The sequence below is a fragment of the Chanos chanos genome, chromosome 7 (genome assembly GCF_902362185.1).
Source record: "Chanos chanos chromosome 7, fChaCha1.1, whole genome shotgun sequence".
NCBI lineage: Eukaryota > Metazoa > Chordata > Actinopteri > Gonorynchiformes > Chanidae > Chanos > Chanos chanos.
This window is the reverse complement of record NC_044501.1, coordinates 8,775,183-8,794,215: the sequence shown is the minus strand read 5'-3', so window position 1 is coordinate 8,794,215 and position 19,033 is coordinate 8,775,183. Positions and strand designations below refer to the sequence as shown.

The 19,033-nt window shown below is 42.3% G+C and overlaps 4 protein-coding genes across 4 annotated transcripts; 1 reads left to right on the top strand and 3 right to left on the bottom strand.

Annotated features, from left to right (window-relative positions):
* Positions 1–420: 420 nt before the first annotated feature.
* On the bottom strand, positions 421–5,096 carry zgc:175214 (RING finger protein 122). The gene is made up of 6 exons (XM_030780275.1): positions 4,740–5,096; positions 3,617–3,767; positions 2,988–3,030; positions 2,570–2,611; positions 1,782–1,864; positions 421–1,399 (listed from the first exon to the last, which is right to left on the bottom strand). Exons 1-6 carry the CDS (start codon positions 4,762–4,764, stop codon positions 1,276–1,278), a joined length of 468 nt encoding a protein of 155 aa, XP_030636135.1. The 5' UTR covers positions 4,765–5,096; the 3' UTR covers positions 421–1,275.
* A 3,601-nt stretch (positions 5,097–8,697) lies between these two features.
* calhm1b (calcium homeostasis modulator 1b) lies at positions 8,698–10,218 on the bottom strand. Its single transcript, XM_030778934.1, has 2 exons — positions 9,676–10,218; positions 8,698–9,207 (listed from the first exon to the last, which is right to left on the bottom strand). The coding sequence occupies exons 1-2, from the start codon at positions 10,216–10,218 to the stop codon at positions 8,698–8,700; spliced, it is 1,053 nt and encodes a 350-aa protein (XP_030634794.1).
* Positions 10,219–12,364: 2,146 nt separating this feature from the next.
* LOC115815963 (inositol 1,4,5-trisphosphate receptor-interacting protein) lies at positions 12,365–14,544 on the top strand. The gene is made up of 2 exons (XM_030778933.1): positions 12,365–14,452; positions 14,518–14,544. Exons 1-2 carry the CDS (start codon positions 12,365–12,367, stop codon positions 14,542–14,544), a joined length of 2,115 nt encoding a protein of 704 aa, XP_030634793.1.
* Positions 14,545–15,365: 821 nt separating this feature from the next.
* Positions 15,366–17,574, bottom strand: zp3c (zona pellucida glycoprotein 3c). Its single transcript, XM_030778932.1, has 7 exons — positions 17,041–17,574; positions 16,829–16,944; positions 16,538–16,641; positions 16,184–16,358; positions 15,886–16,003; positions 15,632–15,720; positions 15,366–15,390 (listed from the first exon to the last, which is right to left on the bottom strand). Exons 1-7 carry the CDS (start codon positions 17,572–17,574, stop codon positions 15,366–15,368), a joined length of 1,161 nt encoding a protein of 386 aa, XP_030634792.1.
* Between the last annotated feature and the right edge of the window lie 1,459 nt (positions 17,575–19,033).

Sequence of the window (19,033 nt, the reverse complement as noted above, 5' to 3'; positions counted from 1 at the left end):
TTTGTCTGTGTTTGTCCTCATTTGAGAGGAACATGAAGATTGTGAGATGAGTGTCTCCATGAATGGGAGAACTGATCCAGTATTGTAACTTTTTTTTTTTTTTTTTTTTTCTCCTTCATCTTTTTCAACTGTATCAAAACGAGAAACGCGACCAATGTAATGTCAGTTCGTTATCCAAAAACTCATCTGAGAGACAAAGATAATTTATGCTGAAAAACAAATATGTTTTTGAGTTTCTTGAACTCTTTCTCCCTTAACAGAAAGTGAAAATGAACCCACGCAAATGAGTCAGATGTCAAGTTTTGTATTAAAGTGGTTGATGTATATGCGCTCACCCTTGTGTTTACATTCATCTCGCGTGATCGTATCTGTGATCTGAATCACACCTGTAAAATTCGACTTAATGCACCAAAAAAAAAAAAACATTGACATTTTATTTAAAAACATCCAACAATACAAAAGGGGTCATTCTTATGCCCGGGTTACATACTTATTAATAAGGAAGAGATTTAAACTGCTGGTTACTAATTCACATACTTATCTTTTCTCTTTGAAGCACTAAAACAAGGCCTGCAGAGAGACCTATAGTACCATTCATTGACTACATACTTAACCTAATATTTTTTGAGGGTCACTGAAACGTTACACTGTCAATAAAAGCCACAGATCTCTCTCTCTGTTATACTTTAACTGCCCTTTTTTTTATATAGCATTAACATTATATGTGAGGCCAGTTTCGGGCTCACGGGTTTCGGTGTCGGAAATGCTCGCGTGTGTCGGTTGCCGTGGGAAACACCTGAGCGCTTAGGAGACGTTCGCCTCCTTTTGAACTCTGACCTGGTCCAGAGTCGCTCGTCGGAGATCTCTTGATTGACACCGTCTGCTCAGTGTTACAGCCGAGGGGAGGCGAGAAAAAAGTGGGTTTCTTTCTTCTTTCTTTTTTTTTTTTTCCTTTGCTTTGACCCGTCTGGTGTCGGTTCTTCAGTGGCGTTTAGCCGTCTCAGCCCACCAAATGATGTCTTTGGAGGTTTAATAATCCTCTTTAGCACAACTATGTGATAATATATGCATCCACCAATCGTACGGTCTTTGAGAGGTCCGTGTGTCAAATGCCTCCAATGAGTTCGACAGGTCCAATGTTATTTGTCCCCCAGAGACCGTCCTGGAGACATGTTGTAAGGTTAAGCCCTCCCCGCCGTGGCAGTTCTGGAGGGTTTTTTTTTTTGTTGTTTTTTTTTTTTTTTTAAGTGGGTGATGGGTGTTAAGGTTTGGCCCTCACACCTCCTCAGGGTCTTGGGGTCCTTCAGCTCCCCTTGGGGTCTCCTCGTTATGCAGCCTGAGGATGGGCTTGTTACACATGGGGCAGACGCTCCTAATCTCCAACCATTTCAACAGGCACCTGCCACCAAGATTCACAAAGCAACGGTTAACATCTGAAAACACTCTAAACCGCCTTTAGAAAACGTTTGACGGCCAATGATAAGCGTACGTCACAGCCAGGTTTAGATACGATGACACGATCAGTGAGATGAAATGAGTGATTGGTGCAAAGCAAAAGTACTGTCTCTTATTTCCTTTTTTTATTATTTAAGATTGGCTGTAATATGCTTGTGGCAGTCTACGTAGCACTATTTCAGCTATAGCTGTGCTTTATTCAGCTTTATTGAACAGTAAAAGTTTTACCTCTTTCTCGTTTGGCACTGTTAGATCATCTATATAAACCTCATGCGCTCTTCTATCTGTTAAAACGTGGACCTTCGTTAGTGCTGAATCACACTTACTTCTTATGGAAGGTGTGTGAGCATGGACAGACTCCAAGTTCGTCTCTGGTTTTGAACTCCTCCAGACACACTGCACAGGGCTGCTGCAAAGAGAGCAGGAGGAGGGCAAACGGCTTCAGTTTCATATCTGCCTGCACTCAAAACAGTATCGTTATATCCCCCTTATCGCTCGTGGCGTGTCACGCTCTAGAACCTTCCACCGCCAAATTCCACAGATTGAACACCGTGGGACGGCTGTGTAGAATACTGAAGAAGAGCGACCTGTGTGTTAATTTTTCTCTGTTTATCGATGACTGGTTTTTGTTTTTGATTTGTTTTTGTTTTCTTTAAAACTGGTTTTTACCAAAAGAGGTAAAATACCGGCTTCAGGGATGACTCGATGTGTGCGAATTTGCTTATTTATTTACTTTTTTTACGGATCAGCGTTGTGGCCTGAACAACATAACACAGCGCTGAATCCAAGCTCAAAAAGTGATACGTGTTCAAAGGTATCTTTATCTAAAAAAAAACCCCCCAAAACTCCTCTATAACATATTGTTCTCCATATCTTTAGAATGATTCGGATTAATAATCAGGTACGGTTACGATATCATTCAGTCCGTTAACCTCACCAGCTTTCACCCTGAGCGTACACAGCCGTATACGCTATAACTTTAACTGTGCGGCGTGTACTGGTGTGAAATTTCCACATAAGGAAACAGATATGAGGCAGACAGGATGCCTCTGTGACGTGTCAGAGAGAGAGAATAGTTTTTTGGTTAAAAGCCACATCCGAGATTCAGACTTACTCCAAGCAGACTAAGCTTCTTTCCTGCCCCCTTTAAAACCACCTGGTGAGAAAGAGAGAGAGAGAGAGAGAGAGAGAGAGAGAGATGAGAATTGTTGTATATAACAGTATTTCTACATGAATTAAAATAAGTGTTAAATGCACCCTGAACGGTCGGTAAATACGAAGCTTCCAGTGGAAGATGTATACACACACACACACACACACACACACACATGCTGGTAACACCGCACCAGTCTGCTCTCTCTATAAATATGATGAAGGTTATGCATACAGAGATGGATTGGGTTTCACAGTTAAGCTTATGTTGTATTTATATCTGTTGCACTAAGACTGATGAACACACAAATGCGCGTATGCTTTCTGTGTGTGTGTGTGTGTGTGTGTGTGTGTGTGTGTGTGTGTGTGTATGGTTGTACCTCATTGTAGCTGTACTGCTCCCGAGGGACTTGTTGCTTCAGCCTAGAAAGACGTAAACAAGATCAGTCATACATCCTGTGTTTACCGCGTGTGTGAGTCATTGTGCCAGAGTGCAGAGATTAGAGTGACCTTGGCGAGCGCTGGACTTGTAGAATCGTCTGAGTCACTCACTCATGCACTCATTCAGGTGAGCCTATGTCCGGTCAGTGTCACGGTGAGAATAAAAGTGCAAACACTTCCTTAAGGCTAGATAGGTGTGTTCTGTCATAGATATTTCATGTGTGTGTGTGTATGTGTGTGTGGTCAGTCTCACCTAAACAAATAGCAGACACTAACTTATGGACAGATACAGGTGAGTGTGTTTCTAACAAGTGTCAAGGTAAAGATAAAAGTGCAAACACTTCCTTTTAGCTTAAGACTCTAATGGAATAGAGTGTGCGTTTGTGTGTATGTATGTGTGTCTGTGTGTGTGTAGTCTCACTTGAATAGATATAGCAATCACTCACTCGCAGACACATGCAGGTGAGCGTGTTTCTAACAAGTGTCAAGGTAAGACTTAAAGTGTGAATCCTTACTGCTAGTGGTACACTGCATATGTGTGTGTGTGTGTGTGTGTGTGGAGTCTCACCTGAACAGATAGCAGCAGAAGATAACGCTGAGCATGAAGATGAAGAGACCAATGCCCAGTACAATGACATACACGTTAAGGGGAAGGTGGTAACTGCCCTCGGACGTCATCTCGCAGTTGGAACACTGCAGTCCTAGACTACAGAAGCAGCCTGGCTAACACACACACACACACACACACACACACACACAAACCTGCATGAGCCAGCGCTGTAAGGATCAATTTTGATCATAAAACTCAATGCAAATATTTGGAGAGGAAAAGCGAGGCCTTTTTGGCCAATGTCCCCCCCCCCCCCCAGCGCCAAACAGGGCCTGGGTAATTAGCCATGCACAAAGCAAACATGGAGGACCATGGCACCACCCCCGCCAAACCACCATCTGGCCTTTAGAGATGGGATAGAGGCAGCTGGTGTGTGTGTGTGTGTGTGTGTGTGTGTTTGAGGTGAGGGCACTCCATTCAGACATTAGCATTGTGAGAACACAGTGCCAGACATCAACCTTAAAACTGTCAAAAGTGAGCAGCGTTAGATGATATTATAAACATAAGGGCACACAGACCATTACACGCCAGTGGTCTGAGGAAGTGTGAAACTTAAAAAGAGTGTGATGGGGGGGGGGGGGGGGTGTTGCAGCTTACACAGGGATTACAGTTAAACCCTGTCACTCTATTGTGGGGGGTTGAGGTGCACTTTAGAGAATAGGCTCTTTATAAGAAAGGAGGAGGCGAGTGTCATAGTATTCATGCAATTTGTGAGGACTCGTTATGCTATAGCTAAATGCCAAATTCAAGTGTCAAAGGTCAAACTAACTGAACAAAGGCAGGCCCATACAAAATACATTCCAGACAACCATTAGGGCATTATTATCTGAAAATGTTATATCTCAAAGTGAAACAAATTTTAAGCAACAAATTTTATATGAGTTTCCTCAGAGGGCATGAGTCCTTATTCCATTCAAACACTAAATGTTAAATTGCAATTTTGCCCTTTCACTTGTCTTAAAAGGCAAAGAGACATACGATTATTCCCTGAAACATATATGCATATTGACATGTTATTTAAGTTTAACAAGAAGCAATCCAGGTCATTTTATAACTTAGAAAGGTCTGTAAGACTACTCACCGTTACAACATTGGAATGGTCGCATGTAATCTGACTCTCAGCGCTGGTACTGTAAATTCTGTTCCTGTCAGAGAAGAACCCACGCACGGGAAAGGGGCCAAACCAATAGCTTTGCTCCCCTACCTCTCAGTCAAACCCTGCCAGACTCTGCCCAACTCAATGCCAGTGATCCACAGAGGGTTCCGAATTCCAGTTCCAAAATCTAAAGGTTCCAATGTTTCGATCCAGAAGATTCCGAATTCCGAATTCCAAAATTCTGTTGCTTTAAAGATTCAGCAGACAAAAATCTTTTTTCTTTGATGATGTTTATCTAGACCGTTGAAGCTCATTCGCATGTCCTTAGTTTTTTAGTTATCAGTGTCGAAGCACAAAAGGTTCTGGGCGTTCTCACATTTAAGGCTGTCGACATCACTGTTAACCTTTTTTTTTTTTTTTTTTTTTTTAACAAAGACACAGACAACTGTTTCTTGCCCTTGGTATTCCTAATAGGTCAGAAAATCGATGTGCCAAGACACAAACTATCAGTACGTGTTCGATATTGTCAAAACAACAACATCAACAACAACCACAAATGTCATTCTCCAAGATTTTTTTTTTTTTTTTGTATGTCGAGGGGAAAACCTTGAAAAGAAGATGAGTTACTTTCCAGTCTCCGAAATGTTGAAACAACTGTTCAGAACGTCAGGATACCAGGTCCTTACTCCGCTGAGATGGGCTTTGTCCTCCTCTCCAGCGGTTTTTCCACAAAAGATTTTGACAAGCCTCCTGTTCTTTGATGTCATCTCCTTCTTTCAATCCTCTTCCTCAATTCATCTCTCTTTCTCGTTCTCGTTTTCTGTCTCTCTCTCTCTCTCTCTCTATTACAAATGGCTGATCTTGTTGGGGTTGTCCTCATCCACTGAAAAGACGGATTCCTCTCCCCCCCTCCCAAAAAAAGAAAAAAAAACACACAAAAAAAAAAAAATCAAACAAAAGCCAGGACCGCACACACAGCACTTCCCTGGCCCTCAAGCTGTGATTGGTATTTTGCTAGTGCGTGTGTGTCTGTGTGTGTATGTATGTATGTAACTGCGTAAGGGTGTGTGTGTGTGTATATGCGTGTGTGCGTTGTGTTTATGTGGGGGAGTATTTTTCTCTCTGCCTGAAACCATCTGCTCTCTCAATCCTTCCTGCGAGAGAAAGACGTAAAAAAAAAAAAAAAAAATTACCGATAGCTGAGGCTAGATTTCTGCGATCGGTTCATTCTCCTTGTTCCTTCTTGTTTCAACCCCCTGGTAGCCGAAGGAGCGTCATTCCAGTCTGCCCAGTGCCATTCCCAAGCCTCTCTTTTCTTCCCGTCTGTGCTCCCAGCTCCTAGCCTCAGTTTGTAAACAGATCTCCGCTCATGTGATCTCACATTTGCCTCGCAACTCCGCTCACCCACTCTCTCTCCCTCCCTCCCCTTTCTCTTCCCCTCCTCCAATCTCTCTCTTCCTCTCTTTTTTTTTCTCTCTCTTTACGTGGCTCTCGCTGTCTCCTTCCTGCGTTTCTCAACCGTTTGGGGGGGGGGGGGGTGACAGCATTTCTGCAAATAGAGATTGACCTCTCTCTCTCTCTCTCTCTTTCTCTTTCTCTTTCTCTCAGATGGTGACGTAGGGGCAGCTGTAGTGTTGACGAAGTGAGACTGGCTGCATGTGTTGTGCTGCAGTAACAACACTGATGAACGGAACAAAAGCAGAGAGAGAGAGAGAGAGAGGGAGAGAGAGAAGCATGGGGGCAGGGAAAAGGTTCTGTCACAGTGACAGCAGTTGTGTCTGTCAGAACCCTGCAGTGTGTGTGACAGAGGTCAGACAACATTGTGTTTGCTTTGATATGGGGCTGACAACAGGATACACCGCCCTTCATTTATTTGTCTTGCTGCTACTGATGGAGGGAGAGAGAGAGAGAGAGAGAGAGAGAGAGAGAGAGAGGAATGATCTATCTTGTTAAGGGAAAGCTGAAACAAAGACATCTACCACCCACCTCCCAACATTAGTGAAGGATTCTGTCTCACCAGGAGACAACAGTTGTTAAACTTTAGTCTGTGAGCTAACCTTGTCTCTCTGACAACCAACCAGTCTAGTTTCAGCTGCCTGGCATATTTGAATAGATGAGCGAGTTCATCTGCATCAAGGAAAACACATATTTCGCAGCCAGTTGGACAGGGGTTCATCAGAATCACATTTATTTAACATGGATATCAAATGTCCGTGTGTATTTAGTGTTCAGGCAAATTGTCTGGACCTCTCATTAAATAACACATAACACATTATACAGACAGGACCTTAAAACAGTGCTCACAATGAACGAATGGATAAGATATGCAGCAATGCAGTGTGTGTGTATCATATACATAATATACAAATCTAACCATGATTAACCTACATCTGTCCTCAGACGTTTGAGATACAGGGGACATGCGCTCTGATGTTACGCACAATAATTTCTTTTGAAAGAGTATCTCTCAGAACTGGCGTATCTGCATTCTTTCTTCTTCGAACATCAGCACAATAGCCAAACAATACAATAGTAATAACTGTACGCTGAAAATACACGGGTGTCAGGTGGGAACGTATTGATGCAAATGGTGTTATTTTAAGTTATTTTCTTTGCACCTTAAAACCTTTTTTTTTGGGGGGGGGGGGGGGGGGGGGGGGGGGGGATAAGAATAAAAACAAAACGTTGCTTTTTTTTGTGACAGCAAAGGAGAGAATGCCCTCTGCTGGAGTTTGGAGGAAAAACAAATCATAAACCCATATCTCCAATTCCTTTTTATCACAGCGACACAGATGCGCACGCGCGTGCACACACACACACACACACACAATTCACTGTCAAACCAAAAGGAGGGCACTAAAGTAAGAGAGATATGTTGCAGTTTAAATATACATAGGGCCTACAACAGATGCAAATGGAATTTCATCGCCAGTATGTCAGTGAACTCAGACTCCAATCACCTTGTTGTGTCCTCATTTGTGTAATGGCAAAGACTGAAATAGACATTAGAGAAAGAAATGTCCTAACACTTCACTCATAAGCAGCATTAAATGTTTACACTGTTTGCAGTATGAAATGTTTATAATGCCTTCTACAGTGTTCATGTGTCATTATGAGATATTTTGGAACAGCTGAAAAATATCCTGGTAAAGGCCACAGTATATTGTTAGCTAATCATAAAACATAAGATAAGACATTACATGACATTTCCACATGTTATTACAAAAAGTCATTTTAAACTGTATACTTTTCACTTGAGGCACAGCGCACAGTTAAGGGAGTGCAGTATATTTGATGTCTTTCTATCATGTTTGGATGTTTTGTTGACTTTGGATGCAATAGTCTGGCTCTAACAATGGTGAGGCTGAAGAAATATGACACTGTGTCTGTTGGACAACGTCCCACAACATACAGTGCAATCAAAACTCGACAACAAACTCAACAACAGTCGGGTAATGCTAACGCTAAGCGACTAGCGCAAATTAGCGAATGTAATTGTTGCAGGCCCGCCATCCCTCATTAGGATAAGTGGCTTTGAAAATGAATGAATGAATGAATGAATTGTTGCAGGTCATACAATGTCAAAAAAGCAAAATGAAACTCTTATTCATTTATTGCTCTGCTGTATATACATAAAATATCAGTCACATATTTAAATTCACAGTACCACAGCATATTAAAGCTGTTAGATAGACAGATTATCAACAATATGTTCATACAAGCTAAGACTCAGAGCATTGCCTCTTATTCCTATATGAATATCTCAGAGAACTCCAATCTCTTTGGCGGCTACGTATGCTGCAACTTTTCTACAATGTCTATTTTTGGACCTGGCCACATTTTGGATATCACCTCCTTTTCAGTCTCTCGGGCCCAAATTATCACTGGATAGTTAGATATTGTGGTCCATGCCATTGGAAAAGCAACGAACAAATAAATATAATCACACTTTACTGTAATACACAGCCCATTCTTTCTTTTGAATGCTATCTTCATGATGTGCGTGACCGTTTATGAGGCCGTTTTGGCCGGTGCTAGCGCTAATGTTAGCCTCCCCGCTGACGTCGTACTTTCGTAAGCTAAGGGCTGGCTTGCAGGTATGCCAGTTCCACAGCACTTTATTCATGTCATCCTGAGCCCGTATACCCAGCAGTTTGTCTTCATCACTCTTATGCCTGTCGTCGTCATCATCATCGTCGTCGCTGTCGTCTGAGCGCTGACGGTGGAAGCTACGCATTTCGCCACTGATGCTCTCGAAGTACTGCTGGATGCAAACTTTAGCGAAACTCTTAGCGTGTTCCGTGCAGGTTTCATCAAACATCTTGCGCTCAATGTCGATGTAGTGAGACCAGTATTTGGTCTTGAGGAATGCAGCTTGTGTGAAGCAGGGTCTAATGGCTCTGATCATGAACGCTGTGAGGGTGATGAGAAGGAGGAAGAGCCATCCAAAGGCCTATGACACGCAGAAGAAAGAGAAAGAGAAGTAATTAACCATCTTTGCATAAGGCAATTTCAGACCACAACCAAATTAATTTGTATATCTTAGCTGTTGGATACTCTCTCTCTTGGGAAACTGTGATATCCAGAAGGGCTTTAGTTAAAGAGAACTTCAACAACTCCTTGAGTTGAGGAGGACCCTACGCAGTTTCTTGTACATAATCCCTATTTGCACAGTTGAGAGCCTTTGACAGCCTTTAACCATAAGCACTTACTCCTCTAGAGACTAAGAGTCCTCTCAAACATGTCCATGGATCATTTAATATGTTTTGAATAAGATCTGCAGTTAGTCTGCGGCCAGGAAAGAGATAACAGAGACCATTGCATTGTATGACATATTTGCACATGCGAAGACACTTCATGCCGTGGACCTCCAAGAGACTGATTATACAATCTGTACAAACGAACGGCTGGATTATCTCACCTGTGACACACATCGGAGGTACCTGGTTGCTGCCTCTCTGGATAAAACATCTTGTCCATCAAATAAGTGCTTACATGGTATTTTAGCCAGAAGCCTCGTGAGATCCTCCTCAGAAAATCCACTGGTGTTTCCAAACTGGGATACTTCCAGATCCATACTGTAGGCACAGAGAAAGCTCTTCCCGTCCATTAACGTCACAGTAATCCAAACAGCAGGTGCTATCAACGAACGCTGAGAGATGGAACAAAACATGTATCGGAGCACCGTTGGGTCCTTCCCACGCTGGCCCAGTGGCCGCCTCCACTCTTCCGCAAGCATCGATACGTTGTTGTTTAACACGAAGCCAAGAAGGAAAAACCAAATCGGTGGGATCACTAACATGCCGATCCCGTAGCTGTAGTTATACTCTGGCATACACGGGCAGTTGAACTCAAAGGACGAATACAGCTGAGCACTCGCAAGTGCCATTATGCCGCAAATACCGTTCATGAAAGACTCTTGGTTAGACTGGAGAAACTGGAACATCATGCGAAATTTATCCATTTTTTGGCTCGTGGAAGTCTGTCTGTGTAAATATAATTTCAGGTGAATTCATTCAGATTAAGTTCAACATTAAAATTCTAAGGCTTTTAACCCGGGACTTTGCATGACTTTAACTTCTGTTTGTGGCCCTCGGTTAATGTCAGCGTTCAAATGTTGTGTCGCACTTATTAGGCCTCGGGGTAGTGTGACTCAAAACAAGCCTCATCTTAAAGTGTTTGTAAAATTGCAATCAAATCTTTAAAACATTATAGTAAACATATAAAGGTAAATCAGCTGAAAAGTAAGGTTGCGCCTACATACCTTAAAAACTGTGAAAGTGCAAACACATACAGAAAATACTGAAACTTTAAAATAAGTTTGTCCAAGTCATCACATTGTTACAGTCTACCAGTCAGAACAAATGGCTTTCCTTACCTCAAAATATATGTATTATTTTCCCAACAGTGGTAGTGTGAACAAACCGATCTGAATTCAGGTGTTGTTCCGTGATGTTATGTTAAATTGGATAAGACATTTCTCAGCGCTGTGTTAAATTTGGCTGTCCTGGGTACTTAGTGCCTGAATTCTAAATGAATCAGCATCGTTCCAGCGTGGGACTGGGAAAAAAAAAAAGAAAAAGAAAAAAAAGATCACATTCTGTCACTCAGCCCCTCCCAACAAACAAACACACAGACTCTCAAACATGCGCACACCTGCTCCATTGTGACGTAACCATTTGTCCTGATTTTTCTATAGCTCCAAAAACACAAATACAAATGTTTTGTTTTGTCCCCTTTCTGTTTCCCATATCAGTCGCATCTGCCACTTTATGATTGACCTGATATGCTGACTTTTGTGGGGGGGAGAAAAAAATCAGCTTTGTAATTATCACATCTGCCTGGAAAACAGGAGACTCTCTTATTTACATACCTGCTGTAACCATGGAAATGCAGGATAGGTTGCTTAGTGCATGCAAAGGCACTGTCTCACCACATTCAAACGATCTCAGATTCACCCGTGGCATTTGTCACTTGTTTCAGAAGCAAACTGTGTTATTCCTTAATAGAGCACAGTTATATAAATAAATCTACTCCAAAGCCTACCACCTGTGTGTAATCAAACACATTTCTTGATTAAATCTATTTTCAGCAACATCATTCGCGTGACGTACTGGAAAAAGACATTGGTAGCAGCTGTTCTGCATATTCTTACGTAAAAAAAAAAAAATCAAAGAAGACACTATCTACATCATAGCATTCTACTCTTCTAAGATTGTTCTGAGTACAGCAATAAACAACACTGCACTGCTTTAAATAAGTACAGGAATAGCGAATAAACAGCATTTCTCTTATGTTCATACAACCGAAAGTTTTGTGACCTTGAATGGGCCTTCACAGGAGAGTTTAAAGCTGCAAGGTTCTTTTTTTTTTTGTTACAACAGAGAGGAAAGAGGTGCTCTTGGGCAGGGTATGCAGGAAGTGTGCTGTCAAAGACCGTCTGTATCTGACAGGCAACATCCTCTACAGAAAGAGAAACAGCGTGCAGGGGTGACCTACGAAAAAAAAAACAACTTTCCCCCGACTTTTTCTTTTTCAGGTCTGTTATCCAACGATGGCCCTCGATCTTTGACTTCAAATTCACTATTATTGCAAGTAAGTGTTTCTTTCATGTAACGCACCTTTGATTATTAGAAAAGAGAAAGGATGAAATGTGTTTGAGGGCATGATTGAGGAAGTTACCTTTTCACCGCTACCAGGAACTGATGTTTTATACAGAGGATGTATCATATGCTTAGTTCACTACAACGAACTGAAGTTTTACTGGAAATGCTGATAAATCGGTTGCACAAATATGTTGCACCATGTTCCCTTGCTTATCATCAAACTGTTTACTCTGCTAAACTGGTAATCTTTGAGAGGAAACCAACAAAAAAAAAAAAGGTCAAGATAAGGTACTATCAAACATCATTGTGAATGGTAGTCAGCTCTTGTTTTCAGTGCAAACTGATACATACATACACACATACATATATATATTATAGATATAGTACGAGTCAAAAGTTTGGACATACTCTCCCATTCATATTCATATATATATCAGTTTACAAATCAAATGCTCTTATGAGATGGTTGTAAATCTTTATGTTACAGCAGGGACGCTTTCCGGGATGGAGGACATACTTCTTCGTGTCATGGTAGTGGTGGTGGGTCTGCTGCTTCCCAGAGAGGACATGGTCAATTGGGAACATGATGGTGATGTCATAATGAACATGCAGGAGCACAAAGAGATGCTGCAGACAGAAAGGTCAAGACTGGAGCAGGAACCGCATTCTGTTGCCATGGAGCCATTGCGTACGAGGCCGGAAGTGTTTCAAAATCACCCAGAGCTGTTAGAGGAGGAGTCAGAAGTGTCAGATTTTCACAAGAAACCGCAAACAGTAGAGAGTGAGTTGCCACAAGCACAACACAAACTGTCAAAAGAGAACTGGAACCAGGGGGCATTGCCAACTGAGAGGTCTATTTTGGAAAGTGATGTATCTGAAGGGGCTAAAATGGACCAGAGGCTGCCAAAACTGCCAGAAACGGTCAAAGATCAGAATGAAATACAGGTTGACTTTGTCAAAGAAACTTCTACCACAAATCAAGACGTTTTACCACATGATGTAGACTCCTCTCGTGTCAGTCGGGAAGACCCGCAGATGGGCCAAAATCCTCAGGAAGGGCACCTGAAAACAAGTCATCAGAAAGAGACTCTGGTGACTGAACAGGAATCTGTTGGGTCCGGTGGCGTCTCACAAACTGATCAAGCATTTTTGCAGCAATCACAGGAGGGTCAGCAGTTAAAGGGCAATACAGGCAGCAATCACAAAGAGCAGACGCAGAAGACCGATACAAAGCATCCAATGCCAGAAGAGAACACTTACTGGTACTGGTACATTTGGAATGCCTACTCCCTGATGTCAGTCATCCGTCTCTTCAAGTGGTTTCTGGGACGAAGGCTGAAGAAAGAAACTGTGAAAAACAAAAACATCTTTGCTGAACTGAGTGTCCCTTCCAAAATTTCCCTTCCGGATTACATGTATCTGAAACGTTTTTATGACTGCTGTATACAGTCTTCCTCACAAGAAAGGGTGTGTGTGTTTATGGAGGGTTTTGCGACTGACCTTTTGGAAGCTCTAAGAAACACCACTGACAAAGCAACTGACATGCACTTTGAACCGTTCGTTCCTGTAGGAAGCTTGTGTGAGTTATGGGCCACAGGGAAGACTCTAGTTTGTGACATGTACGTTCCCCTCATTCCTCCAAAGCCTTACATGTTCCAGTGTCAGCTCCGGAATGATAAGAGGAATGGTGTTTCTTTAGACCCCCAAGGCTTTAGCAAAATCAAAGTGATGAAAGGTGGGAGTTCTCAGAATGGCTGCCCATGTAGCAGCGGCACGCTAGAAGATGACGACTTTCTATGTCTGCTTCACCCTCATGATGAAAAAGACAACATAGTTGTAGATGCCACGGATGGTCCTTTCTGCGAGGACAGCACACCTTACCTGGCTAAAGGGAAAGTTGTAAAATGGTTCAGGGCGGCTGTTCGAAAAGCGTGGGGTGAAGTAAGTCACAAATATGACCTTGAACTGATGTTCCGCCACCATGACGCCCCTGGTGCTCTAAAGGTCCGTTTTCGGTCGGGGGAGATGATTCTGTTCAACGTCACACCCGTGGTGAAAATCAAGGACACAGATGTGTATCTGCTCTCTCATCTCTCGTCACTGAAAGATGATTCGCCAGACAACACATGGCCCATGTCTTTTGCCAGTTATGAAAGGGCTCTTCTTCAGCACTTCGGCAAGAACCTTCCGGAAGATTCATGTCACATTCACAGTCTACAGATCCTGTCTTTCCTGCATAAAAAGCAGATAGCTCTATCGGGGAAATGTGGGCTAACAAGCTATCACCTTAAGAATGTTTTACTGCATCTGCTCTTAGCAAAGGAGCCTACAGAATGGCAGCCCCACAATTTGACTAGTAGGGTGCATGACATGCTAAGCTACCTCCACCACTGTCTTCAAGTCAAAGAGCTTCCACATGCTTTAGTAGGGAACAGTCTTGTTCCAAGTGAAGTTGAGTTCCCTGTCGAGTTCCGCAAGGCAAAACCGATCAATGCTTTCTACCATCTCAAGTTGAAGCAAAACTTGTACATCAGAACTGTCAAGCATTTTCAGGAGATGGTCAGAAATACCCCAGTGCTCATACACGAGTATGTTTCACACAAAGATAGCTATAAATGGCCTGGCTTGTAAAAACAACATATGAAGTTTGGTGGCAGATCTTGCTAAAATGCCATGTGCTTTAGACATGTTTATATACGTAGCATACCATTCAACATTTCATTTTTTGTTACTATCAATTCAGTTTACCATGACAACACATTGTTTTTGAATTTGTGTGATCTGTATCTTGTGTGATCTAAACCAGAAGGCGGGTTTAGTGAAAACTGAGTTAGTTAACTCAGTCCAAATAGTAAACCTCCCAATAGAAGACCCTATGGATTTGGTTTTGCTAGGACAATGAAGCCAGCTGGCTCCATCTGTTGGGTTTATTTCTTTGAGTTTTCACTAAACCCGCTTTCTGGAATACCCCCCTGGAGAAGTAATTTGAGAAATAAACCTTGTTTGAACCTCTGGATTCTCTTCCTGAATGCTCTTTATCACCTCCAAACAGAGAGGAGCCCATACCCAGCTCACTTCATCACCCCCCCCCCCCCAAAAAAAAAACCCCACAATAGCTATTAGATGACTTTGATATGATATACATTTAATGCAGACATTAAAATTCTTTGCTGTCAAAAAGCTTTTCAAAATCTTTATGATCATCATCAAGTGGTTCAAACACTGGTTCAAATGACTTGGGAGATGGGGTTTCAAACTCTTCCTTGTCAAGTTGCAGTTCCACAGAGTGGCTAGTGCTCATTTTGTTAGTGCCTGGGAGGGGTAAAGAAAGACAAATTAAAACAAACATCGTTGTAATGCAGCAGCGATTGTCAAAGCATGTACATACCCCCCCCCCAAAAAACAACAAGATGACCATAGAACTTAGGTGGAGTCCCTCCTAAACTTGTAGCATTCCATTTCATCCAAGGTCTTTAAAGCAAAGACACTTGCGTGGCGTATAGCACTAACCTTTCATGTCTCCGGGGCAACTGGTATCACAACAAGAGCACACAAATGTGTTGCCACTTTGCTCAGTCCACCTGGAACAAGACACCATTCTCAGTAAAGGGTCAAACGTACATCCCCATCAATTCCCTGTAACCAGGCTCTCTCAACCAAGGTCAAATCCGTTTACCCCTCCACCATGCACCTCTACACGTACAGAGCCATTACTCGCCCCTTCCTTTTCTCTCTCTGTAGTCCTAGGGTGTGTAAATGGTTAGCACTTACGTCCTGGTATTCCAGTCAAACGTACAGGATTTGTAGGCGAAGGATGGTTCGGCCGGCCCCACAGTCACCTCACAATGCAAGTAGAGGACCTGGGGGGGGGGTCAACAGAAACATCTAATGAACGACGATACACACACACACACACACACACACACACACACACACACACACACACACACACACAAAAAAGCAAATAAAAAGAGGTAGCAACCGACCCCAACACCCCCCCGCCCTTCAGTTGCAATCAGATTCACCTTCCGTGCTTGGCCTATCATTTCCTTAGGCACAAAGGCTCCAACAGAGAATTTCACGCTAGTCTCAGTGTGGCTGATGAACTTGGATGCAGAAGAGGCCTTACTGTCCACCATGCAGCTAGGGGGGGAGTGGAAGCAACAGCAAGTTCATTCAAGATGGGTAAAGGAGGTTTTACAAAAGAAACCCCTGCTCTTCTCGATTTTACTTAGTGGCCAGATAACTGACCGACTAACTACAACAACAACAAAAAAAGTGTGCATTGGTATTTAAAACTCCAACAAGCAGTACTAGCTTTACCCAGCTTTCTCAACCACAGGGTATTTATCTGTTGATTCAGGGTGTTGTGAAGCACTGATGTGACAGTTGTTGACATAAATCTTCCCCCCATGCCTGGGGGCTCCGGTCTTGACCTCAAAGTACATGGGCTGGCCAATGGAATACCCATGACCATGTTGTAGAGGCTTCCAGGACGCTGAAAATATCAAAGAGATGCTCAAGAACAACCCAACCCTGGTGCGATTTGGTAAAAGCATTGCAAATATTAAACGTCAGTTAGAAGACACTGAGCACGAATACCACATACTGCTTCGATCTTCATGAAGAAAAGAAAAAAGGTTATATAAAAAAAAAAAGGTTAAAAGAGCCCTCTACCATCGTATGCAGACAGCCTGATTGTAGAATCAGAATTGAGGATTTTGTGCACCGTGCCGCCTTGCAGTCTGGGAAAGAAGCCAATCTTGTACGATCGAAAAAATCTGCAGAGAGTGGTTATTAGTGAACTGTACCATCTTAAGACCAAAAAAAAAAAAAAAAAAAGATTAGCTCTTTAAAAAAAAAACCAAAAAAAAAAAACCCCACATCTTTCACAGACAGAGAATGCAGGAAAGACCAACAGAGAACATGTAATTTCCTCCACAACAAAACTAGCCAGTATGTGCTTACTTATTGTAACGACACTGAACTGCAACAGAAAATGGCAGCTCCCTGGCTACTGGCCCTTTTGGAGCTGGAGGCCTGTAGTAGACAGTGTTGGAGAAAATCACACGGTCTGCACTTTCCTGAAAAAGCACCATTGGTTACAAACAGGTATGGTTGAAAGCAACACAATCATTAATAAAACAGTTACGTAGTTTGATTGTCCAGAACTGGCTAACCTGACGCTGTAAAGAGCAGCCCTTGAGGTAATGCAGGAAATAATAATGCTTGGATGTAGCCTGATTGACAGGACACGAGCCAAATTTTAAGTATTTCCATGCAAGGCGGTTTGAAAACATACTCCTCAAAACCCTCACGTAAATACGGTCTAGATGGCACAAAACCTCCACTCTTTTATCAACGTTTGGTTTGACGGAGGTAATGCGTAGTGGCAGAAGAATTCGTTTCACTGCGGAAGGCACTGGCTGAGTACCAGGTTCAGGTCTAAAGAGTCCCTTCTGTACCAGTGACGCAGGGATCCGCAGGGACTCTGGTAATTTCAATACTGGTAAATAGTGCTTGAACTCAGCTGATTTGTAAGCAGGTACAGACGTTTCATTATCACCGTCGATATTTTTGTCTTCGACTTCTGTCCAGGCAAGACCTTCGAGGTCTTCCAGCTCTTCTTCGAAGGGAAAGTCATCTGACTCGAAAGGAGAAAGGCCCGCCACATAACTCACAAACAAAAGAATCAATGAGATTCTAAGTGACATTTTAATTGGGCATCAAATACAGCAGAACTTTAAACAATTTGATTTTTCTTTTTCTTAAGCTGCTAGAGCCCAAACCCTTCAGAGAGGAGCTATAATCGTTGCCTTTTTCCAAGTGTGATTTTAAAGCAACGTTAGTCCTCAGACAGCTGTCACAAATTGCAGGTAATTGGGAGTAGAGCCACCTGCCACTTAGCTTAAGTCTGACCTCTACTGGCAGAAGTATGGTACTGCAAAAACAGCACTTTTCAGGGTTTTTTTTCTCCAGTTAGCCCCTGTGTTCAGTTATGTGGAGCTGGTTTTGCACACTACTGCAGTGCACACTGCACACTAGTAATAAAAATAAATTAATCAGTACCAGTTTCAGATGATGTTTTGTCTACACCCCTTCACATTTCTTTCAAACTGATTACTAGTATAAACTAGTATATACATGTTTCATTGCAACTGCTGTCATGTATTCGTACTCCAAATAATACCACTGGCATTTCCAGAGATATTAGAACATTTCTCACTTATTAAAGAGAGAGAGAGAGAGAGAGAGAGAGTGCTTCCTATGCTACAACTTCTATCATCATGCACCTGCCTGTGGGGCATCCCAGTCATTGGTTGGTTATATGAGACGTGAGGCCTGAAATAACGTATGTCTCCCTGTTTTGCCAGTAGATTTACGCTCTGGGCTTCACATGATACCATACCAGGGCTGTCACAGTTACTATGCGGTTATGCAGAGTCAAAGACCATCGTGTTCGGGCAAACATCTTACAAGGTTTTATGGTTTCATGCCAAGGCACATACTCTGCATCTGACAAAAATGTCGAGGGAGTTTAAGGTGTATCTGATGAGAACGTTAATGAAGTTGATGGTCATATGGCGTTCGTTTTAGTTAAATTTTGTAGTCTTCTGAATTTTGTAGTCTTATTTTTCAAAATTGATCCTTTATCGGCGTAATAGAGAAGAGAAACTAATAACTGTACAGATGAAGGAAGAAGAAGTGTCAAAGGAAGAAGTCCAGGATGCGGAATGTTCTTCTTATGTCAGTTACAGTCATAATGCATTTCACGAAGCATCAGCCTTGACTTCAGTAGCTACACACGAAGAGATTGCCGTATCAACCACAGTTCCACTGATTTTAACTACTGTTTGACCTTCGCGTGGTACTGTATTTAAGCAAAATACACAAGAGGACTAATCTTATATTCTTATCTTTGTTTAAACTCATTGTCGTATTCACTAGGATCTTAGATCATTCCACTTTACTTTTTTTTTTCCAGGTAAGTGTGCCAAGAACAACTGATAACTTTTAAGTTATCTTAGCAGAGGGATAGCTTGCAGCTGTGCCCCAGGAATGGTGAAGCGCCTGCTTAGATATGTTCCCTTCAATAACAGGACAAGTTGGGTATTGTTGGAGATTGTAATGAAATCACATTGCTGTTAAAAAAAAAAAAAAAAAAAAAAATTG

Coding starts and splice junctions, on each gene's coding strand:
- zgc:175214 (XM_030780275.1), bottom strand. CDS start 4,764: ATGCGACCATTCCAATGTTGTAACG. Junction 1,865..2,569: donor AGAAGCTTAGTCTGCTTGGA/GTAAGTCTGAAT, acceptor CTCTCTTTGCAG/CAGCCCTGTGCAGTGTGTCT. Junction 1,400..1,781: donor TCACACACCTTCCATAAGAA/GTAAGTGTGATT, acceptor TCTTGGTGGCAG/GTGCCTGTTGAAATGGTTGG.
- zp3c (XM_030778932.1), bottom strand. CDS start 17,574: ATGTCACTTAGAATCTCATTGATTCTTTTGTTTGTGAGTTATGTGGCG. Junction 16,945..17,040: donor GCTGCTCTTTACAGCGTCAG/GTTAGCCAGTTC, acceptor GTGCTTTTTCAG/GAAAGTGCAGACCGTGTGAT. Junction 16,642..16,828: donor GTTCAGTGTCGTTACAATAA/GTAAGCACATAC, acceptor CACTCTCTGCAG/ATTTTTTCGATCGTACAAGA.
- LOC115815963 (XM_030778933.1), top strand. CDS start 12,365: ATGGAGGACATACTTCTTCGTGTCATGGTAGTGGTGGTGGGTCTGCTG. Junction 14,453..14,517: donor CAGTGCTCATACACGAGTAT/GTTTCACACAAA, acceptor GTTTGGTGGCAG/ATCTTGCTAAAATGCCATGT.
- calhm1b (XM_030778934.1), bottom strand. CDS start 10,218: ATGGATAAATTTCGCATGATGTTCCAGTTTCTCCAGTCTAACCAAGAG. Junction 9,208..9,675: donor ACCTCCGATGTGTGTCACAG/GTGAGATAATCC, acceptor TGCGTGTCATAG/GCCTTTGGATGGCTCTTCCT.